At 40.8% G+C, this 24,565-nt stretch overlaps 1 protein-coding gene across 1 annotated transcript; it reads left to right on the forward strand.

The window, feature by feature from the left end:
* Positions 1 to 1,292: 1,292 nt before the first annotated feature.
* Positions 1,293 to 22,693, forward strand: mov10l1 (Mov10 like RNA helicase 1). Its single transcript, XM_030774837.1, has 27 exons — positions 1,293 to 1,392; positions 1,596 to 1,783; positions 2,057 to 2,216; positions 2,373 to 2,485; positions 2,814 to 3,001; positions 3,836 to 3,979; positions 5,856 to 5,997; positions 6,769 to 6,911; positions 7,466 to 7,666; positions 8,272 to 8,386; positions 8,609 to 8,786; positions 11,074 to 11,144; positions 11,255 to 11,346; positions 11,456 to 11,514; positions 11,785 to 11,888; positions 12,016 to 12,082; positions 12,302 to 12,483; positions 13,820 to 13,966; positions 14,591 to 14,712; positions 15,262 to 15,361; positions 18,868 to 19,014; positions 19,292 to 19,465; positions 20,107 to 20,256; positions 20,618 to 20,725; positions 21,479 to 21,619; positions 22,456 to 22,547; positions 22,675 to 22,693. Exons 1-27 carry the CDS (start codon positions 1,293 to 1,295, stop codon positions 22,691 to 22,693), a joined length of 3,447 nt encoding a protein of 1,148 aa, XP_030630697.1.
* Positions 22,694 to 24,565: the final 1,872 nt, after the last annotated feature.

A 24,565-nucleotide genomic window follows, 5' to 3' on the forward strand; every position in this document is an offset into this window, starting at 1 on the left:
GGCTGAGAATATTGTTCAGATAAATGATCGACTGTACAGAAAAACGATAACGCCTAAACAGATAATCATCAAGGTATGATAAAACATCCAAGCGTGGTCTGATCGCCCTCTCCCGACGGAGATTTCTGCGGAGTATTTGTGCTTCAATATCAACCGGCTCTTTAAGGAAAGGACACGCTCTTTAAAGGACCGGCTCTTTAAGGAAAGAAACTCAGGGTTAGTTGAAGAAAAGCTGGCAGCGAGCAGGTTAGCTTCACTGAGTATGTTGCCATAGTAACTGACTCAGAGTTAAGCTAAACTGGCTTTGTGAAATTTAAAACCCAGTTTCTTTCAACTCTGAGTGAACTAACTCTGAGTTTTCACTGAAACAGGGCCCACACACATGCAAAAGGAACGTCTACAGTGAGACCACTCCTCTAACAGCCAAGGTTTAGTGGCACCTGCCTCTTGTATAAAGATTTTTAAGTGAAACAATGCATGTGTATTACACGCCATTGCTTGAACCTAAAAACAAGAAATGCTATTCCCAGCACCGCAGATCCTGTCGACTGGCATGACGTCACATGAGCGATAACGGCGCAGCCTGCTCTTACTTTGCGATTTCCAGGTTAATTTTGTTTATTTTATTTTATGTGTTTATTTTATTTGATCTTATTTTGTTTTACACATATTTTATACACTTGCGTTTCCCATGGTTTGTGTTTTGAACCGGTGTAAATAAGGCCATTTTTTAACTGCTTACACGCGGTTAAGCAGCGCTGAAATTACCCGCACGTGACCACCAAAACTCAACAAAGAAGAAGACGGCGGTCAAAGTGACTTGTTTGCCTTTGTGTTTAATCTGTGCAGCCACAAGCCGAGGGACACGTTTATTCTTTCGGAGGGTACGAAGTTATTGTACTTACTGCGGCCGAAGAAACAAAGAGCTAATGATTTGTGAACCAGTCGCAACGTTATCTTACCACAGTATACTATCTAACATTTGCAAGTACCCAGTGTTTTACCGCTCTACGATTGATAACAAGTTAGGAGTTGCCATGCATCAAACGGCATTAAGCTGTTTTTAAACAAATTATTTTGTTACTGCACTGCATGCATATAACAGTTAATGGTAATCGCTGAAAATGCGAGCTAAGTGTGACGGTTGCAGAGAAGTCGCTAGACGGTTAACTGGCCCGGGCTGTAATATATCTCTGACTACTTAATGCACTTACTTTTTACATAATATAAAGTTTGTCGTATCGTTTTTTTTAAACAGGTATACTTATTCTTACTATTTTCCCAGCGAAGATATGGTTACAGTAGTACAGTTTGTGATTTCCAAACTGTTTTCGCCCCTTTGGAGGAGAGCGGTTGACGACTACGATGAATATATCGGTTATAACTATGGAGGTTTGTGTCCTAAAAATATGTTATTATAACTCTGGTTTTATTTATTCATTGTTAAGTGAAAGTAGTTGGACTGCATGAGGCGTTTTCTGTGACTATCAGAAAATGTCCCAACAACAGGCTTACTAAGATTTCTCCTTTCCAAAAATCATAGAGCATCGGTAGCTTATTAATCAGGTCAGTTGTATTTGACCATTCCCTCACAGCTGAGGAGGAGGTCAAACAGGTGCATGGAGGGTTGGTGTCCCAGCTGTGCCAGGATTACGGGCTCATCAATGACTCCATTTACTTCACATTTGGCGAGGTCCTGGGAGGTGTGCCACTCTGCGTGGGAGACACTGTTCATGCCACTGTAGTACGAGATGGAGCACATGGAGGATGGAAGGCACTTAGGGTGAGCACTGTTAGCAGAGCATCCAAATCCAGATGAGATCCTTTGGTAGCAGCTTTGTTCTTCAATTCACAGATATGGTGGTGTTATGTACCTTTCAATATAGTCAGCTCATAGAGCCCTTGTTTTGCTCTTTATTGTGGGTGTTACATCTGACAACATTGCAAAATACATTGTTTTACATGCTTTATGTGTTAAATTTGAATCAAATTTTGAAAACATGCATGGATGCAACTGACTAACTTCCTTGTTGTTGCACTGATCTTCTGCCTGCAGGTGGAAAAGCAGGCTGATGCATGGGAGGATGGAGGTGGAGTATCGCTGGAGTCAGAAACCAGTCGGCTCAGGCCTCTGATTGGAACAGTTACATCGTTCAACAAGGATGGCGGATTCATCAATCAAAACACATTCTTTTCACATTCAGCTCTGTGTGAAGGTACATCAGTAGCGTTATCAATGCAGTGGAGTTATATTTACCTTGAACTCAAATGTGAACCTTGCAATTTGGACACTGATCTTGAGAAAACAAAAAAACAGCTTTCCTGCTTGAAATACTGTTGTATTTGTCTGATCTTTTCCTGGTGTCTGTCAGGTTTTGAGCCAATGAAAGGGGATTGGGTACAGGCCCAGTACTTCATAAGTCCGACCCAGTGGAGCAGTCAGGCTTCCCATGTCGTACCATTGCGTTACCGTCGCTTGGATAAAGTCTGTCATTTCTCAGTTGTTGTCTTTTTCTCTTTGTTATTTTCTCTACTTTTCGTCTTACCATTGCCTTCAACTTGTCTGGTTGCTTTGTAGAAAATGACCAATTTTTGGTATGTCTTAATACTTCGCATTTCAATGAGGATTTTCCCATCTTACTTCAACTTGAATACTTTTAAGGGGAAATGTGGTTTTATTCTGACAAAATACAACAATGCGTAGAAATTAGAGGAGTTTCTACGTTTCTCTGTATTGAGAGTTACAAGAAGAAAAGTCTGAATTGAAGCTGGGTTTGTGTATTCCTTTTAGAAGATTTTTCTATACCTTTTAGGTGCGTGTGTCAAGTGTGTTTGGAAGCAACGGCGTGGTAGAGGACAGTGTGTTTTTCAGCCTGGACTCCCTGCTGCTGCCTGCTCAGTACAGGCCTTTGCCTGGAGACTTGGTGAATGTGGTGATGGTGGAGAGCAGCCAGTCGTTTTACTGCTGGAGAGCTCTGTGTATGGCCCCCAGTCAACCCAGGCAAGGCACCCTCACCTAACTAAGCCTGACCGACTACCTTTGAACATGCTGCGGGCAACTCAGAGTTGTCTTTGAACATCTGAACATGTTTAGCATAGTGGGAGTTACGTGTTGGCGAAAAAGGGGACATGTTAGTTTGAGGTCTGGCCAGTTAAAAGCTGTCACAGTGCTCTGAACAAGCCATCATAAAGTTCAGTAACTTGCTGATCACTTTGTAGACAGTTGTTATTTAGGGACGCTAGATCAGCTGACAGGCAGGTCAGTGGCACAGAAGAGGGCAGCATGTGATCCATGCTAGTCCACTCAATCAAACATGAATTGAATCAAAGTGAAATCTATGTCAAAGAACCATCCAGACCTGCCCCTGTCTACGAAGACACAGGTCCTTTCCTTAGGCTGTACCCTGCCGTTGTTCCTAAATCTCTGCAAATCTCAATGGACTAATTAATGGTAATGGTATTAGCTGTAGATTAAAAAATTCCCACATTGTCTTTAAGGCGAGGCTAGCTACCATTATCTTGTGTTTCCAGGCATTTCACACTGAGAACAGTCTAAGACCATGGGTATATACACAGTAGCTTTAGCACAGTCCACATATTCATTCTGCTTCATTCTTAGTTCATGTGACTATATCAGTCAATAAGTCAGCAGGCCCCTTGTTCAGATTGTGTCACTGCTGCAATCGCAATGACTTATGTTAAATTGTTGGGAGCAGGTGCAGGGTGGGAAGGAAGAGGCCAGACCATCTGTTTCAGTTAGGCTACTGCGTCACTGATTCTTCCTTATCATACCAATTTAGTTTGTTTTCGTTTGTTTACCTTTTTTGTCTGACAGTCTTTCCGTGGATGCTGGCGTTGGCATGTCAGAGAATAAGGTGCAGACTCTGCTGGATAACAAGGCAGGCGTGGTGGTTAGTGAAAACACCCATTTTGGATCACTCTTCCTGGGAGAGCACAAAGAACTACAAATCTGGATAGAGTGAGTAACATGTGTCAAACTTTATACAACCAGACAAACCAATATTGTAATGAAACCAATATTGTAATTGAACCCTAATTGTGTTAGGGTTCTTTTACACTAGAGTTTTTGGTGCGGACCCGAGTCCACTTCAGCCGTCTGTACGGTTCGTTTTGTTGGTGTGAACACTGTTTTCCGAACCCTGGTGCGGACCAAGGGACCATACCCAAGTCCTCCAGAAAACGGGGGTCTGGGATACGGTTCACTTGAACTCGAGCTGTTGGCATCTTAGGCCTTGCATATTATTCCGTGCTTGAGATGTTTTTATTAGTGCAATTCATCAACCAGCTAAACAGTTTGACAGATCACAACCAACTACCCATATCCTGTGTAACACTATATGACACCCCTCATCACTGTAAATGTAAACATACACATAAAATAGTCCCTGGACAGTACACTCACATGACAACTGGGAGCCATGGCTCGCTGCTGCTGCTGCCCAGCATCACGAGAGAGTATCATACCCAGAGTTCGTACGGTCATGGAAAACCTAGAGAAGTTATGGAATTTGAAAATAGCTTTGGAAAAATAAATAAACCTAGATAGTTTTTTAAAAAGTCATGGAAATTTGCTGTATCGAATGCCACTTTTTTGCCAATCGAATTTTGGCCAACCCTTTTCGAGCGAAGCTTTGTGTCGGTAACGTCATGGCATCGTTTTGGCCTGTTGTTTTGGAATACTCTACTTTCTACTCAGTAATATGAACACTTTTTTTTTTTTCTTTTTTAAGTTTGACACTCTTCAATAGACGTTATTTACATAATTTGATCCAGAGTTCACTGTCTTTGCGGTGTCGACGGTTGGCATTCCTTCCATAGCTTAGGACGCACCTTTTATTCACAAATAATACAGTGATTATCTGCACAGTAGGCTAAACTAAATTTAGTGTAGACCTTAATTTACTAAGAGAGCCATTTTACGAATTCAGAGGTAAACTTGCACTTTTCAGATGGTTTCCCGGATTTGTAGTTGAGTGTTGGTACGCAAATTTTATCCGCTTTTTTTATCTTCAGTAAGCTTAAAATGCTTCCAAACCAGGGTTTTTTGGACTTTTTTTTGGTCCAGGACTGAGAATCACAAACGAACATAAATTCGTGCATAAGCTAGGAATAATGACGCCTTGGTGGAGAGCAACAGGAGGCTTCTGTTACTGAAATTCAAAAAGTGCAAATGTGTTCACTGGCAAAATTGTTTATTTTAAATGATAAAAGTAGGCCACTTTTGACAGCATTACAGTAGCAATAACCTTAAAACTGCAACCGAGCACCCATCCTAATAACAGAATGTGGTACAGTTAAGATCCACAGAGAAAAATTAATATTGGTTAAACAATACTTCAATATTCGGGCAGATCAGTCACGGTACTTTACTTTGTTCTCTGCGTGGGGTAACATCAGCCTCCGACCTGAGTTGCAGCTTGTACTTAACAAAATGTAAATTCGCACAATGCCAGGAAAATGGCGATTTTATTTTCCTGTTGTTAATTTTAGTTAAAATATGTTGTGGTAAATTTTTACGTGGATTTTTATCCTTATTTTTCATGTATACACAGACCTTTCAGAGAATGTATGGCCATGAAATTTTGCCTCAAAGGCATGGAAAAGTCATGCAAAAGTCATGGAAATTTATTGGTAAAATTGTGTATGAACCCTGCATACCGCATGCCAGAGTTCAAATTCAAAATTCGAAGTACAGTTTCTACAGAATGTTTATCGCTTTCGCACCATCGTAAAGTCGAACCATCATAAGTCAGGTAACACCTGTATTAGTATTGCTTGTTGCTGTTTGGTTCACGTTTGTGCACAATCAAGCAATCACATGCTCTGTGTTGTAGGAACCAGGGTTTGGAGAGACAGACTCTTAAGTGTTATGAGTTTGCAGGCTGGGACACTGAGCGACAGTTCTCTCTGGCTCACGTAGCTGATACTGTCACCCACACACCTGATCTCAGCAAACAGCAGCCCGCCATTACCCAGGTTACGTATGGAGCAACGTTTCTCACCAACCCCTACAGACACCACATGCACCCCAGTGATAGGCCCATTGTCTAGCTACAGATGTCACCTGGTCCCCATAGCTTTTGGGCCTTCTGAAGATGGCCTGCAAGATGTCAGTGAAGTGCAGCTAACTCCAGCGGTGAGAGGATTGCTTTAGGAAGTGAATAGCACAAATGTTTTAAAAGCAGTTGCTGCCACACCAGTGAGGGTCCTGAATTAATAAAGCTGTTCAGTCATGGCTGAGCCAATCAGGTGTGAATATCAGTCTAGGCCCAGAGCCTCATGGACAGACACGCTTTTATCAGGCCCTTAAAATGCTCATTTTTGAGTAAAGCAGCGAGTAAGAACACAGCCAGACACAACTTCTTCTCAAAAGTTCATGTGGCACAGGCTGTAAGAAATTCACAGATTTGATTGCATGCATCCCAGAGTGAAGGGTTTTAGTAGTCCCATGTTGTGGTGGGATGTATTTTTGTGCTGTGGTTTAGGTCCACTAAATACCCTTAAAGGGAAAAACAAACCCTTGTAGAGAAAATGCCATTTTTGCTGTGGTTTTTATTGTGGCGGTTCCTTCACATATGCTGTATGGTTTGATGAACATTAAAACAGTGTAAACCATATGCCATGGCAGTCTCAGTTACGGCCTGAGGTCCACTGAAGCTGTACTAACGTCACTAACATTAGCTTTACTAATGTTTTTTTTTGTTGTTTATTTGTTGTTGGTTTTTTTTGTATGGGTGGGGTTTCCAGTTACTTGTGGATGGAACTGTTGAGTTGGAGACTGATGGTATTCCAGAAACAGCCAAGAAGACCTCAGTGATTCGGATGGTGCAGCGAGATTTGGAAATTGTGCCAGGAGGAAAAACATCTGTTGCTGTCAGCTGCCAAGCAAAGTGGGTTTACAGTGACTCTACATTTCTTTTCTGAATCAGCTGGAGACATTTTTTTGTGTTTCAGCTCTGAAAATAAACTTTTAGCTTACTGTGTATTTTGACTGGTTTGCGTGTAAGCAGAAATGGTCTGATGAATGATGTGATTCCCATGCCAGGCTGATGTTTTGCCCAGAATCCTCATGTAAAACTGTGAATCCTTATGGAATACTGTGGATACCTTGCTGCATGACTACACGGCTGCTCTGTGTTACAGAGAAGTGTCTGTCAGTGTCAGTGGCTTTGGCATCGCTGTAAAATTATATTTTATATTTTTTTCATCAAAAAAGTTGCTTGTGCCATTTTGTACAAAAAGTGCCAACTTTGACTTTACCTGTTGTGCATGTGTGTTGTGACCGTCACAAAATAAATGTGAAAATCCCAGCACAAATCCCAATCAATCCCAGCATTAATAGTTCTGTGAAAATTTGATGCATTGTCTATGTGTGGGGAGTGTTGGAGATGTTGAGTGTCTCCATGTTGATATTTTTGACCGTCCTTTCCCTTTATACAACCAGGAGCATGGGACGAAGTACAGAGCTTCTCCTGTTGCACTTTTCATCCTTTACCATCGGCAGGCGTTTAGACGTAGCGGTGAACAGCAGAGAGGAGAGGCACTTGCAGCCCAGTGCCCCGTATTGTCCTGCTTCCCCCCTGCCTCCTCCTCAACCACAGCCTAAACAAGTGGTCACAGTCATGGCTCCCCCCCCATCACGCAGGTGAATGTGTAATGTAAATTATGATACACCTCATACTGCCTCATTCATGCTCTCACAGGCAATTGAGTATTCTGTTTTTCTATGTAATAAATGTATTATTGCTTTTATACTCCTCTCAGAATATGGGCCCATGTCACCTGTTGTAATTAGGGACATGTTAGACATGTTACTGCGAGTGAGTGGGCTCAGGCTTATGAATTGGCCTCTTGATCAGTATTTACACCTTCTCCGATGACTGTATTCAGTGTGGACTGTGTTTTAAGTGCCAACCCTGTTAGACAGACAACACACAGGTATGAATATGAAATAGACACGTTAGTTAGATAGACAACACGCAGATATAAGCATGAAATAGACATGCTTGGTAGATGCAGGTATAAACTTGAAATGTAATGTATGGTTGGTAAGGTTTCTATTTTCTGTTTTTTTTTTTTGTTGTTGTTTTTTCTTCTCCTCCTAGTCTTCTGGATGACATCTATGTCATCATTTCCATAATCTTCAAAGGTTCTTACTCTGATCTCTAAATGAAAAAGATTTGAAATAATACATTTTAAAGTATCATGTTATTGTATAGTGCTATCTAATGACCTGTGATATTTGGGCAGACTGTCCAGGCGTCACCTGCCTAATTTCCTGGGTCCGTACCCTGTGCCACAGGCCTTAAGGGAGTGTGTGGAAACAGGGGGTGATGTTCTGGTGGCTCAGCCTGCCCTGGGGGAGGTGAGTCGCCCAGTCTGATCGATTCTCGCAACAGTACAGAAACAGGACTTTAATGTGACCTTTTTTTTTTCTTTTTTCCCCCTTTTTTTTTTTTTTTTAAGTAGGAGCATCAGATACCACTCAGGGAGGAATAACATCATTATTATCACTGCCCAGGTGCCAGTATTTTCATTCTGATTTCATTGTGCACATTACTAATTTATGCTAGTGGTTATTTCCCAGACACTCTCTTTGGCCAACATGCTGCCACGCTTCTCAATGCTGCTGTGGTTGGAGGAGCTGCAAGCAGAGATGGAGCTGAAGGAGTTCACCATCAGCGGAGCTCTGCTCAGAAAGGGAGCAACTCATCTTCACCTAGAGGTGCCAGGACTTGCCGAGGGAAGACCTAGCCTCTACGCTGGTATGTTTGGCCCCCTTGACCTGGGTGATCAGACCAGTAGGATCTGCAGAAGTTTGACTGATAACCTCTAGCTGTGTAACTAAGCCAAGTGTGCACCTGCTGTCTATCCTGAAAACTGATAGCTTGCTGTACCTGAAATCAATGGTCACCGTCCACTGGTTTTACTGTTTCATGCATACTGGGGTGTCCACAGTCACCCATTAAAGCAAGCTGGACAGAGTATTAACTACATACAAACAGCATCCAAGTGCATTGCACCATAAAGACAGGTAACTGCTGTAACTAAATCGGATTAGACATTTTGACAGTGACCACGGTTTGACCACAGTCTGCCAATTCTTAATATTAAACAGCATCTGAATGGTGATGGGGGTGGCACGGTGGTGCAGTGGGTAGCGCTGTCGCCTCACAGCAAGAAGGTCTCAGGTTCAATGTCGGGTTTGCATGTTCTCCCCGTGTCTGTGTGGGTTTCCTCCGGAAGCTCCAGTTTCCTCCCTCAGTCCAAAGACATGCAGGTTAGGTGAATTGGAGACACTAAATTGCCCCTAGGTATGAATGTGTGTGTGAGTGTGTTTGTCTGTGTGTCTGCCCTGCGATGGACTCCCCGCCTTTCACCCTATGAGCGCTGGGATAGGCTCCAGCACCCCCCACAACCCTAATCAAGATAAGCGGCTTAGATAATGAGTGGGTGAATGGTGGTGGTGTTGTACTGGGCTAGTCATAATTCCCATGCAGTGTTGGTTATATGCTGTTGTTAGGTAGCAAGCATAATGGCAAATACAGTTCACACAGCGAATATCTCTTAATGAAGTTCAAAGAAAAAATCTAGCAAAATCAGAGTTTTTTGCTGACCTTAATAGCTGACTAGCTACCCAATTACCGAGACTGTAGCAAAATAGGCTAGCAAGCAAGCCAGGTAATGTAACAGACTAACAGCCACAAAGAACTGTTTCCCAGAAGCACAGTTTTCCACTTTTTAGAAACTCAGAATTCTTGCATCTGAGTCCAAAGACAATGAAGTAATCTGTAGTTACTAACCTGAAATAGACCAAATTAGCAAAGTCTGACAGGATTCCTACATTTTGTTTTATGAATTCACCTTCTAAACATTTCAGTTTATGTTCTAAAACGTGGATCTAAAATAAATGAAAGGAGAAGAATGGTTTATGCAATTTTATGCTGTCAAAATTTTGATTATCGTGTGTTGGTCTAAAAAGCTGTCCTACACTTGCTGAATGCTGTGAATGTGTGCCTTGTGCCTAATTCACTCAGTTCATGCACACAAATACAGTTTGTTTATACTCTGCCTCCCACTAACTTTAGGTTCTCATGAAAGCTCCATGTTGCTCACTGCTGAGCCTCTGTTCTGAAATGCAATGACTAACAGTTTACCCTGGAAATACTTAACATCAACCTGTATAAATAAATTTAAGTAATTTTGTATATGTGTAGAAATTAAAAGCCATGCAGTGTATTGGATAAATTTACATTCATTCCTTTCGCAGGTGTTTTTATCCAAAGCGGCTTCCAATACCAGTAGAGTAAAAAAACAACTAAATTGCCATGAAGGAGCTGATTATTTCATAGGTGCCATAGGTGCTAAATTCATTATCAGGCTAGATACACACACAAGTAAGTTAATAATAGAGTGACAAGTAGTATAAACTATTGTGTGCTGGGTATCACAGTTAAGTGTTCGATTGATCTATGTAGTAAAAGGAGTCAGTGCTGTCATTGGTCAGTTATACTATGTGCATTTGAGGATAGAATCATCAGGGTGGTAGGTAGGGGTAAAGTGCAGAAGGGGGATTTAGTTAGTGGCTTGTGGAGTTAAGGGTCTCACAGAAAAGATCAGGTGCTTCTTAAAAAGAACATGAAGAACATAGATACAGTTCCATCTTAAAGGACATGGACACAGTACTATCTTAAAAAACATGAAGAACATAGGTTAGAGATGCCCAAATCCTGTCTTGGAAGCCCAAAGTCCCGCTGCTTTTCATCTAAAAATCAGCCTCTAATTAAGAGGTGATAACAAAAAGCAGCAGGCTTTTGGCCCTCCAGGTCTGGATTTGGGCACCTCTAACAGATACATTTCCATCTTTAAGAACATAAACATAGTTGAATTTCCATCTTAAAGAACATCAGAGACCATGAAGAACATAGATACATTTTCATGTTGTGTTGTTGTGATCATACTGTATGTAGCTGGTCTGCTCTTCCTTGTCCCCAAGTGTCAGTACTATGTATTTGTATGTATTTGTGCACATTTTTGCTTGTTCCCCTTCAGGCGACAAAGTTCTTCTGAAGAAGCCGTCAAATAGAGGTGTGGTTATTGAGTATATCGGCTATGTCGCAGAGGTAATATGAGTCATATAAGAATTACATTACATAACACAACATTACATTCGTCCCTAATATTACAGTGAGGATGATGTGAGTTTTGTTTTGTTTATTATTTCCATCCACAGATCACTGAGGAGGATGTGAGTTTGAGAGTAAACACAGAGTTTCAGCAGAGCTACCTTGGGGAGCCCTTGGATGTGGAGTTCACCCTTAACCGGTAACCATACAGTTAGACAGAACATTTTAGGTCTATGAGCTACATTTACTTAATGATTACTATACACAATAAGATTACTATTTACTACTAATCTTATTTGTGCGTACAGGTTGACCGTGCGCAGATGCCACTCTGCGCTTGAGCAATCCAAACACTTTGGTGAAAATGGTGAGGAGGGTTGGGTAGTGTTTTTGTGAAAATAGCAAATAGATTGGGTTTTTTTTTTTGTTCTTTATCCTTTTTCTTTTTTTTTTATCATGCTATCAAATGCCAGTTCATCAAATAAATAACATGTTATTTTCTTACTACCCTGAAAGCAGTCACTCACAGTTCCATTACCAAATGAATTAAAATCAAATTGATTGCTGCTCTAATGGTGTCTAATACTTTTTAAAAGTAACACTGGTAGATTCATCTTTTCTTTTTTGTTTTGTGTAGTACTCTTCCCTAGCAGTTTAGTTCTACAGAGTCCACAGTGGGTTGGAGAATGGGGTCCTGAGGACTTAGTTGAAGGGGAGAAAAAGTGTCAGGCCACTGACAAGGTAAGGTGATAATGAGAGTAATTGCATGAAAAATTTCTTCCACAGTATGTAGCCCTGAATAGTGCCTGACATGATTGCCCTGTGTTGTTAGCAGGAGGAAGGTGATCCCAAGCACTGCAAGGAACAGCCATCAGCTCTGAGTATGGATATGGTCTCTGTGGCAACTCAGACAAAAACACGGAACATCTTGGAGGGTAATGGAGGGAAAAATAGTTTGTGTGTGTGTTTTGTTTTTGAGGTGGAGGAGAAAGTACTACACAGTCTTGAGTTTGTATTGAGGCCATGATGTTTGTGTGCTATATGTTTGTACCCTTTATGTAATATTAATCTTAACTGCCTTGAGAATTTTTGTCTTGCTCAGTAAACTTGTAGAATCTCAGTAACTGTGTAGAATCTCTTCATAATCTCATCAGATTCAAGGATGGGGCCAAGTGTTGTCCCGAGGCCTGGCCAGTTCTTCAGCGATCATCTTAATCCCGCCCAGAAGAGGGCAGTAATGCACATCCTTAGTGGAGAGTGTCGGCCCACACCTTACATCCTCTTTGGACCCCCAGGCACAGGAAAAACTGTCACCCTCATAGAGGCCATACTACAGGTCACAAAAACAGTTCAGTCTGGTTTTGTACATTCTGCTTTTACTAGAGGTGTAACACGTCACCCAATACGCAGTGAACCTTTACATCCCTATTAAAAGCAGAATTTTAGAATTTTTCTGTAGGACTACAGCAGTTTCAAACACTTTTCAAATTACAGTACTGTACAAATTAAATTACTGAACTATGTATATTTCAAATACAGTACAGTACTGTATATAAAATATAGCTTATTGTAGATCAAATTGTAATTAGGCTATATCCTAAAACGTAAACGTAATGTGCGGTTTACAAAATACAGTAGTGTCAGTAGTAGAAATACAGGCTAAGCCATGGCTTGGCTGGGGTTTCGGTGCATTTCTCAACTTTTAACAGAATTGAAAATCAATTGTAGGGTGTCGGTGCCGAACTGGTCGCAGAGTTTGAAATCAAACTTATCTGTAATATATTCTGAGGAACACCAAGTTTCGCTGCTGCATCTCATTGGCTTGTTTTTGGCAGTTTGTCAGAAGCTTCGATGAGTCTACGTTTGTTACTGAGAGAAAATGACTTACTTTTTCCTGTCATGATTTCTGTGCACGCAGCATTAGCCTCAAGTGGCTAGTCACAAGCAGACGGGGTTACTGCAAGACAAAGTAGGCCTGCCAAAGTAAAGTTTAAAAAAAAAAAAAAAAGGATTATCGTAGTTTTAATTTTTATTCATATGTTGTCATGTATAAAAAGACCCCAAATGAACACTGTAAGCTGACAACTTGATTACTGTAAGCAAATTATACAGTACTGTACTTGTATAGGAATGATTCTGTCCCAAGCTTTTTGATCCATATAAGCGGTTGATCACTATAATCATGATCACTATAAGCGGTTTCCAATGTAACTAAAATTGAGCAACTGCTATTTTATTGCTCTTCTCCTTAACACTGAGTGGCAGAAATGGAAACATCAGTACCTTTTACTTACTTTGAACCAAACCACTGTCATAGTTTTGACAGTTTCCTTCTCCTCAATAATATCTGTCAGTATAAACAACTGCTGCTCACCCAATGGCCAAAATAAGGACCCAGTAACCTAACACACAATACCTAACACCCCATCCCCTTTACAGAAGTCTACTGTTAGGGTTAACAGAAACTGGCAACCAACCAGTCGGCAGTTGTATTTTTTAAATTTCCGGTTAAAAAATGCAATTTGACTTGTACTTGTGTCTTCTCAATCATTGTGTTATGTCCTCATAGTTGAATTATCCCAGTGAATATAAGTAATTTTTGTAGATGACTTTTGTGTAGTTGAGAAAAGTGTATCAGTAATTAGTCCATGTCATTTGTCTTCCTTCTCCAGGTGTATCATCGTTTGCCCAGTAGTCGAATATTAGTGTGCACCCCCTCCAACAGTGCTGCTGACCTCATTTGCATTCGCCTTCATGAATGTGGCTACCTGCATACTGCAAGCCTGGCACGTGTCAATGCCACCTGTAGACCAGAAGAGGTATTACACCATACAATGGGTCAACTAGAGGTCATCTCTCAGAGCTGATTGAAAACCACTCCTAATTATAATTGTATGGTTTCAAAATGGCTTGAATGCCTAACACAGTGACAGATGAATTAATTGGTTCATTTACAAACAGTTTGTTGTTTACCTTTACCTGACTAAATGTTAGTAAAACAATTCTGTGTTTGATCACATGCTCTGTAGTATTGATTAAACTGCATGGGAATCTTACACCAAATGAGGGCTGTGTCTGAAATGTAGTGCTAGTCACTGTAAAATCATTTACATGTTATACACACTGATGGCTCTAGAGAGATGTATGTGTATTGCTTAGCACACTGAATTGTGGCTGGCAAAAACACGCTCTCGGGCTTGATGTTCAGAGACAGGACTCTATCAAAATGAACTGGTCAATGAAAATGAAAATTTTCAGAAAATATGCTTTTGTTGTATATAGAATGACTACAGTAGCTTTTTTTACTTAATTTGACCTAATTTCCTCTGATTTTAACATTAGCTCTTAATGTGTCAAACATACTGGTCAGGTCTGCAGTGTGCTTTTATAAAAACATGTGAACACACAGAAATCCACTCAAGTAATTGTTGCCTTGTGTTTAGTCCATCCCAGGGCTGCTGCAGCAGTATTCCAGGGCAGGAGAGGATATTCGACATGCGTCTTTTCATAGAATCGTTGTCAGCACCTGCTCCAGTGCTGGAATGTTCTACCAGATTGGTCTGCAGTAAGACTATGACTGGGATATAATAATTGTTCTTTTGTTTGAGTGAAAAGGGCAGTATGTCTCGTGCACATTCTGTGACTCAGTGTTCTAGAGAGAACTTGTCCAAGGCAGAGATGTGTCCTACATCAGGAATTCACTATTTGAAGCCCAGCTGATTTCTAACCAATGTGGTAGGAGTGTTCTTATCTGTGTACATGCTTTTTCCAACAACCAAAACGAAACTGCCCGGAGAGAATTTCTCTTCAATTTCTCAAAGTGTTTGAATACTCGCTGTAGCCCAATTACTTTAAACACTTGGCTAGTTCTGCGTGTGGTTATTACTTGCATTTTGTAGTTTCATGGAACAATGCGTTTTGTTCAGTCGATGAGAGTAGTTTGAATGATACTGCAGAGTAAAACTGACGCATTTTCTCCTGTGTCTCAAGTCCTTTCATCTCAGAGATTTAGAAAAATTATATCAATGTTAAGTATGCTTGTTTTCAGTGGTGATGTTTTCGGATGGTTCGTTTGCTTTATGTTCATTGTGTGTCTGTGTGTTGTGTTTGGCAGGGCAGGGCATTTCACCCATGTGTTTCTGGATGAGGCTGGCCAAGCTACTGAGCCCGAGTGTTTGATCCCGCTAGGACTGCTGTGTGAGAGAGACGGACAGGTCAGATATTAACCCACAGCAACTAACAGCAGTCCGCCATCAGGAAATATACAGACAAACTGAAACACCCACCATTTAATTGAATTATATAAATATCCTGTATCTGAAAATGGAATTCACTTGAAGTTCAGTTTTATGTTAATACCACTTTTCACAATGGACATTGTCACAAAGCAGCTCTACAGGACGCCAGATCTGATACCCCCAGTGAACAAATTTAGGGTGACAGTGGCAAAGAAAAGCTCCCTTAGACTGAGATGGGAAGATCTAAGACTCAGCAGGGGGAGCCTATCCTTCTCCGGTTGATCTGAGGTGGTTAGATTAATTGATATTACGTGACCTAAAAGTTTATATTGCATTGAATAATCTAACCAGGATGGTTGGATTAAGTGATAGATTGATATATAAACAGAAACAAAAAACCCCATGATTGTGGTCTGTTATCCTTAGACACAAGTGCTGCATGGTGTGTTACATGGTCAAAGCTGGCAGATAGACGTGTGTGCTGGATTGCAAGTAGCTAGTATCTTGGGAAATAGGGTCACTGTTGTCCTCAGTTAAGCATGCAGAGAGAGATGAACTGGTCTATGGCTGGTATGTTGCATGTTTGTACTTAGCAAGGTATACAGAGAGGGATGAGCTGGATTGGGCATGACTCGATCTCAGGGAGGATGCACTCTGCAGTGGTGGAAGGAGAAGAAAAAAAGGAGCATAACTGAGTATAGTATGGGACTCCAGCATGCTTAGCTAGGGCAGCAGGTAAAAAGGGGGAGTCCGAGGGGGAACCAATGGCTACCATAGTTTAAAATCAAGTAAAATTTTTTTTATAGGTATTTGTCGGCTCTAGTACATTCTGACTGACGCCAGCAGAAGAGAAACAAAAGCTATTCTCAGTCACTTTCATCATCCATTTGTATTAAAGTCCCCAACAACCATTGCCTTATCAGTGCTAGTGACCAGGTTAGACATGAAGGCTATAAACTCCTGTAAGAGTTCAGTATAAGGTCCCGGGGGCCTGTAAACAGTCACAAGACTAAAACACGGAGAAGATACATTATTAACGACGACACTGTAAATGAGCACTTTAAATGAGTTAATTTTGCAAGCGGACTTTGGCGTAATGCTGAGACCGGATTTATAAATGGCGGCAACACCACCGTCTGGACGATTCAGGTGGAGGGTATGTTGACCGTCTGGACAATTCAGGCGCAGGTTTTGTTGACCAAGGGTTGGGCGATATGGACTAAAATTTTTATCGTGGTATTTTCAACTGTATGGATGGTATCGGTAGGATATCACGGTATTTATTATTTTAAGTCCATACAAAATACTATTTTAACTGTACAGTAGCAAGAGCACCAAAATTATGTATTTCAAAAGTATTTATTTAAAAAAAGAAACATTTCAAAGAGTAAGATGAAGATCAAGAAAAATTAAAGCATGACAACTATTTCTTAATTAACATTATAAACATGTAAAGGGCGTGAAGAGTTTGTCCAAATGAACAGTCACAATCAAACAATAATCATGATGAGGCCCCTAATTACTAAAACAATATACCAGCTTTCCTATGTAGGACTGAAATTACAAAAACAGGAAACTAAAACTTCAATGAAAAGTCATCAAAATAACAATTAGCCCTCAAAGGTCTTAGGCAGGAGCACCAGCCTGTTAACATTTTCTGGCTTGAGGGATGCTCTGGTGCATGTTATAACTTTGCCCCCCGTGCTGAAAGCATGCTCAGGGGGGAACTTCTGGCGGGGATGGCCAGGTACAGTATTCGGGATTCGGGACTACCAAGTTGTCCCGGCTTTCACCACAATTAAAATAATAACAATACTATTATACTTGTTTTCATCGCTTATATAGACATTTATCATGTTCTGTCCTACTCATTATTACCTAACCCAATCAAAAACACAAGCATTGCACCACGCATCTGAATTCAACACTGATTTGTCTGTGTGTCAATCAATGTATCATTGTCAAGGCTGTTGCTGTGATGCTTGTGGCTCTGTCTGACAGAGTCTGCCAGTACGCTAACAGTTAGCATCTCGCCGAAAAGAAAGTCAGGCTTTTCTAAAGACCTCCAGAGGGCTTATCTGTTTCTTCGTGAAGTAGCCAGCAACGAAAACGCTGCGTTCTGCACACTCCATTTTCGGTCGTGCACGGTGGAGATGCTGACATAAAAGATCACATTGATGAAAACGCCTATGGTGGGTGCATAAATATAAACAGTACATGTGCACGTGCATGAACGTGCACTTAAGGGTCCCGGTTTTGGGGATTTGAAAATGTGCTCACCCTACTTCTGATCGCTCCAAAATAGCCAGATAAAAATCCGACGTGATGCTCGGTCCATACAACCGTTTTTATAGCACTTTGATTTTAAACTAGCCTTGTATAACAGTTAGTTCTGACCAAGTAGGCCAGTTTGATGGGACAAGATGCATTCCATGAGTGCTGATATTGAGTATATATTTCTATGTAGCACTGGGACATTTATTATGTATCACTTTGCTTTACAGATGTTCCGATGAAATCGTTGTTTACACCAATCAATTCTCTGACAGACGAAATTCTGGGAAATTCGTATGCTTTATTTCATGATTTTAAAAAATATCCTGGTATTGACGGTATTGCAAAATTCATGTGGCGCCATGATGTAATACTGTAGTCAACTGTAATACTGAAATACTGCCCAACCCTATGGTGACCATTTGGACGATTCAGGCGGAGGTTATGGTGACCATTTGGACGATTCAGGCGGAGGTTATGGTGACTGTCTGGACGATTCAGGCGGAGGTTATGGTGACCGTCTGGACGATTCAGGCGGTTGTTATGTTGTAGCAATATCTGGGAGGATTAGTCTTGTTCCTTTGGTTTTCACCAGATTTCTGTCAGGCTCAAGATACTAAGACTGAGATCACTGATGTTCATTTAAAGTGTTCTGAGTGTAAAATCTAGCATTCAGTAATCCTGACTTTAACTGAGCATAAACACGAGTCTTATCTGAAGTTTGGGCTGTACTAATGTTAATTACATTGTTAAAGCAGGTAGTGCACAACCTTTTTTCAACTAATGAGGAACAGAGTCTGGATAATGTGAACCCTAGGTGACAATGTTCTTAATAAAAAAAACTCTAGGGGCTGATTGAAGATCGTGTGCAAAACGGAGTGAATAATTCTGTCATCCCGCTGAGCTGCACTGTTTGGCTACTCATAGTAAGAAAAGCTCATATCACAGAGAGCTTGCACTGACTGGCTCCCTGTCCTCTGGTGATTATGATTCAATTATATTTTTTAATTGATTAATTAATGTAATTATTGTAACTGATTAATCTTGGCAAGAAACAGTGACATGTCTGGCTCATATCACAGAGATATTGCTCTGGCCGTCTTCCTGTCAGGCAGTGACCATGGGACAGGGAGGGTTAGAAGCATAGCCATTTCAGAGAGAAAACGCAAAGTGAATAAAAGTAACATGAGAACCCTTCTCTTCCATAGATAGTGTTAGCAGGAGACCCTCAGCAGCTGGGTCCAGTGGTGAAGTCTACAGTGGCTAGGGCGTTTGGCCTTGGTGTATCCCTCCTCGAGAGGCTGATGGCCTTACCTCTTTACTCATGTGAAGACAAAGGTTACAACCCACTGTTGGTGAGAAAACACATTGCTTTCACCAAACCCTCCTGACAAAATGGTCATAAGTAATTCCATTATCTTATAACTGCATGCAGACTGGTTTGTGATTACAACACAAAGAGGGCAATTTATGCTCTATGGCCAAAAGTAATCTAAAATATATCTCACTTTTTGAAAAAGTCTCTTTTTGGGAGTACTTATGGTTTATCAGTGGCCTCTGTGCCATCCTGTCTATGAGGATATGATTAAACACACGCTCTTCTGCTTGCTGTTTTGTCCTCTCTCTCCTCAGGTGACTAAGCTGGTGTACAATTATCGCTCCCATGAGGCCCTGCTGGCGCTGCCATCACAGCTGTTCTATGCCGGCGACCTGTGTGTGCGTGCTCAGCGAGTGGTGGTGGACTCCTTCTGTCACTGGAACCAACTGCCCACCAAGGGTTTTCCCCTTATATTCCATGGTGTTAGGGTACGAGGCATGTAGATAATGGTCCACAAACAGACTCAAGTCAAGTAAGGAGCTAGGGAATGCGTCCCTGGATCAGAGAAATTCTTACAATCTTTGTAAAAATGCAGGGTGCTCATCAGATTGGGCCTATAAGCAACTCTGGGGGGGAAAAAAGAAAAAAACTGAGGCATTCCTGCAATAGTATAAAAAGCCTTTATTGACCACTGGCTACATGCCTACATGTTTCGACTGCAAAGTCTTCATCAGTGTACTGTTGCAGGGGTGCTTCAGGTTTTTCTTTTTTCTATTTTCTTTTTTTCCATTTTAGACCAAAGTGTTGCTTTTCAAATATATGTGACTTTTGGTGAGACTGAACATTAAGTATACAAAGGCTCCTTGGAATATTGATGTAGATTTGACTATCAGATGTATACCTTCACCACCGAACTCCTCAGTGAAATACATGCACTGGAAACATTACATATTTGAGATGCTAGAGACGGATTGTGCTTTTCTGCTGTGCCCTGTGCACTGCACTGGTTCTGTTCTCTGATTTGCTCATAGCAGAAGCTCATAGAGATCGTAAGATCATAAAAACGCACTAAGACAGTCAGGGAGACAACTTGACAGGTTTTGACTTAACCAATTCCTCTCCTGATCAGGGCACAGAGCTAAGGGAGGGTAATAACCCGTCCTGGTTTAACCCTGGTGAGGCAGTCCAGGTGATGCTCTACTGCTGCCGACTGTCCAAAAGGCTCTACAACCCTGTCCTTGCCTGTGACATTGGCATCATTGCTCCCTACAGGAAACAGGTGAGCCCCACTGCCTGAGAATTTGATTCTCTTACAGCCTCGTTCCTTCAGGTTTGCTTGTCAGAACCTGATTGTCCCACGTTACAGACAGCATCAAAACATATATGTGCTCCGGGCAGCTACACCTGAAGCTTTTTAACAACATTAAGAGAGATTAATAAATGTTAAACGAGAATGTACAAAAGCCCTCCTCTGAATCACTCATTCTTTAAAATGAACAACTGCTTAGTGACAGCTGTATTCCAGCCACAGCAACAAATGCCAGAGGGGATGCTTTGATGTGGGTATTTCATCAGATTGTTTTTGTTTGTGTCTTATGTCAGTGCTTTTTTTTTTCACTTTTGTTTGTTCTCTTAATAAGGCGGAGAAGATCCGTGTACTGTTGCAAAGGGTGGGCCTGGCTGATATCAAAGTTGGCTCTGTGGAAGAGTTCCAAGGCCAGGAGTTTCTGGTCATCATCTTGTCTACTGTACGCCTCAGTCATGCCCCGTCCTCATAACTGGTCCTGTCAGATCTGCATCATTCTTCTACAGCTCATAAAAGCTAAGGAGAGGTCTTGGAGCCTGGAGAGTAGAATGTAGTGCTGAAACATGGCTCAAAGTCAGAAACAGAATAAAGAGACCAACACTTTTCAGGGAACAGAAACAAAATCAGAGAAGCAGTAATGTTAAAGTGTCCTGGAACATAATTTTAAATTTCAAAGTGGAGTAATGGCTTAACGCCTGTATGTGTCATTTAAGGTTATTTTCACAGCTATTGCAATGGGCTTACCTGAGGTTTTATATATTACCTCATCCTTTTATGGTCTATCACTGCAGTGCCAACATTAGCGTATGTGTATATGTACAACTGCATGTTTTCCTGCCATACCATGTGCGTGTGTGTGTGTATATGTATATATGTGTGTGTGTGTGTATATATATAGATATTTATTAATGTAATGCATATGTGTAAGCATGCATGTTCTTTGCATCAGCGTGCGTGTGCTCATGTGTAAGCGTGCATGTCTTATGCATTAGCGCGAGTGTGTTTGTGTAAGCATGTGTGTTTTATGAATCAGTGTGTGTTTATGTGCAAGTGTGCATGTGCTATGTGTTGGTGTGTGTGTTCATGTAAGTGTGCATGTTTCAGGCATTAGTGTGTGTGTGTGTGTGTGTGTGTGTGTGTGTGTGTGTGTGTGTGTTTGTGCAAGCATGCATGTTTTATGCTATTCTTTCAACAGGTCCGTTCAAATGAGGATGCACTGAGTGATGACCTGCAGAGTGTTCTGGGGTTTATATCAAATCCCAAACGCTTTAATGTGGCTATCACCCGTCCTAAAGCTCTCCTCATCATCATTGGCAACCCACACGTTTTGATTAAGGTGAGCCTCTTCATCGTTTAACAGAATTTTGGAGAACTTCTGTACAATCTTATTCTTGCCTGATTCAGCAAATAAACTGTATGCATAAGCTATAGTACCAGTGTTGTCTTGTGATTAATATCTTTCTTTTTTTTTTTATGGTTGGGAGGTGAAATGTGGTGACTTATTCCATGTTGGACCAAGTCCATATGTGCTAGTATTTTCCCTCCCAGACTGGTACCACATTGTCATAGCAGGGGCTTGAGAGGGCATGGAATTCCACCTTGTTTAACCAGTCTGTCAGCTACCTGCACCAAATCTCTTTTACTGAAAGGCCTGGTTTAAGACTATAGACCACATGTCTTTGTGGAGAGCCTAGTTTTAGACCAAATCTCTTTTACTGAAAGGTCTAGTTAAAGACTATAGACCAGATCTCTTTTAGTGGACCTAGTTTAAGACAGACCAAATCTCAAGATGGGAGAGCAGCAGCCTTACAGAAGGAGGACTGGTATCATCTCTCCTGAGAAGTCCAGGTCTTCCACAGGACATTTACCAATTATTCACAAAAATATTTACATATTACGCTAATAGTTATGGACCCATTGAGCTTACATCTTTTATATCCTGGATTGATCATGGATGACCATTTGCTTGTGTTTGTGTCTGTCTATATGATGTGAATGTGCGTGTATTAATGTTGATGAGTGTGTGCTTGTGTATTTGTGTATGTGGCTGAATGTGGATGTGTGTGTCTGTGTATGCAAATGTGTGTGGATGTGAATGTGTATGTGTCTATATATAATGACTGTCTGTTTGTGTGTGTGTCTGTGTGTGTGTGTGTGTCCGTGTGTTTCTAGGACCCGTGTTTCCGTGCCCTGCTCCAGTACTGTTATGAGAACGGAGCATTCATTGGCTGTGATCCCCCAGTATCTCTCAGAGCCTCTCACAGGTTTGTCTCTGTGGTTTGACATGAAATACAATGGTTATGGTGTTTCTAATGAATACTTTTCGAAATATTTAATTTCACAAGATCTTTCATGGTTTATATCTTTTTTTTTTTTTTTTCTTCTCCTCAGGACTGGATCTCAGAAGTAGGAGAAATGATTTTCCCACTGCAGGCATATTGTTTAGTTCAGTAAATTTCTGCATTCACACGGTCTGAGCCCTGTTAAGGACCTCTTTCTTTCGATGTTTTCAGCCTTTCATCCATCTCCTCAAATGGACTGTTATACTGTGGCTCTAGTTTTTAATAAAATCTAAAAGCAATACCTGACGGTCAAAGATTTTCTCTTGTGCTTAATTCTCTGATAATGTTTCATTTCATTTCAGATTTTTCAAACCTCACATATGCTCTCTGAACATATTTGCCTATGCCTTTCATGTTAACCAAAATATTGCATCATTAACGAAAGCAACATTAACAAAAGCCTCACCTTCACACGTTCTTTGAAGATGTTTAGGGGTTAGTGTTGACTGAGCAAAATAATTAAAACAGTAATATTGCTCTCTGTCCAAATCTGGTGATGGAGTATGTTCCTGATGTTTGAAGTGTTCCTTTTCGGCTTAGTTTATTTTGTCTTGCTCTTATGTCAGCAGAGTGAGTCTGAGTGACAGGCTAGACCTACTCTCTTTTGATGCGGAACTAAAACTGTATTGAGGATCATTCCATGTTAAATCAACATTGCCTAATTTAATGTCAATAAAACCTTTTCGCAAATTTGAACCTGTGACTGATGCTTGTTTAGATATGAATCTAGGTAAATCACCGTGATTTCAGATGAAGGAGCTTGTCCAATGCTCTCATCCTGATGCAACACACATTATTTTACATTATCCATAGTAATCAAGATCATTTTGATGCTAGATTATTTTTCTATGGTTAACGAGATCATTTTGATGTTAGATCATTTTCTACAATTAACAAGATCATTTTGATGTTTGTTGACAAACATGCCTTTAAACATGCTAATAAACATGGATGTAAAATTAAATTTTAAACAGTCCCTTTTTTATTTGCGGTTTTGTACTTCTTCTGCCCTGTCCATTTGTTAACCTCATCTTATTTTACTAAGTGTACAGCCCTGTGTGTGTGCATCTCAAAAATACACACCACAGTTAAATCATTTTTAGTGTCATAATCGCATACTTTAGCAAAAATGTTTACAAACATGCCTCATTCTGAATTGAGGTATCAGATCTGAGCTCATTTTCTATCCCAGGTTTTTGGTAAACCAGCATTTTATCACTCTTATGTTTTCAAAATGTAGGTGATAATGTTGTATCATTTCCTCAGAGGGAAATTTGGATATTTGATATGTCATTTAGATGAATGTGTTTGACAGATTTCAGGACGTTGGACTGGATCTGCTGCTGCTTTTTTGATGTTTTTATTGTAGTTATTCTCACAAATAAAGACTGCATTTCAAAAGGAAAATTAGTTAATCGTTCCTTGGACTTTCAAACCCAGAGACTCATTCCAAGTCATTACATATGAGCTCAACATCAGCTGAGTAGGTCATTCGTCTGTCCATGTATTGTCTGTCTTTTGTCGGTCTGTGTGTGTATATCTGAATTTTGTCTGTCTGTGTATGTATATCTGACTTGGTAGCATCTCCTCAAAGTGAGAGCTAGAGAGCTGGAGGAACTTTTCCACAGTTCTTAGAACTATAAACTTAGAACTTGGAAAGTACCCCATTTTTCGCGTGTTCGCACCGCAGGAACTTAGAACGATCATACTTCTTAGAACGCCGTTTTGAGGGGCTTTTTTAGCTCCTACTTTAGGGTAGATACTTTCGCAGCGCAATAGAAAGCCTGTGACGTGGGCGTACAGCCATCGGTCCAGACGCAGATATACGATGATTGCAACCGCCATTTTTAAAGATCCGTGCAAAATATAAAGTCTTAGAACATATTACATTTAGTTTTTGATATTCATGTCTAAACATGTCTTAAAATGTCTGGAATTGT

The sequence above is a fragment of the Chanos chanos genome, chromosome 5 (assembly GCF_902362185.1).
Source record: "Chanos chanos chromosome 5, fChaCha1.1, whole genome shotgun sequence".
Lineage (NCBI taxonomy): Eukaryota > Metazoa > Chordata > Actinopteri > Gonorynchiformes > Chanidae > Chanos > Chanos chanos.

Coding starts and splice junctions, on each gene's coding strand:
- mov10l1 (XM_030774837.1), top strand. CDS start 1,293: ATGGTTACAGTAGTACAGTTTGTGATTTCCAAACTGTTTTCGCCCCTT. Junction 14,713..15,261: donor TTCTACCAGATTGGTCTGCA/GTAAGACTATGA, acceptor TGTGTTTGGCAG/GGCAGGGCATTTCACCCATG. Junction 21,620..22,455: donor ACCCACACGTTTTGATTAAG/GTGAGCCTCTTC, acceptor GTGTGTTTCTAG/GACCCGTGTTTCCGTGCCCT.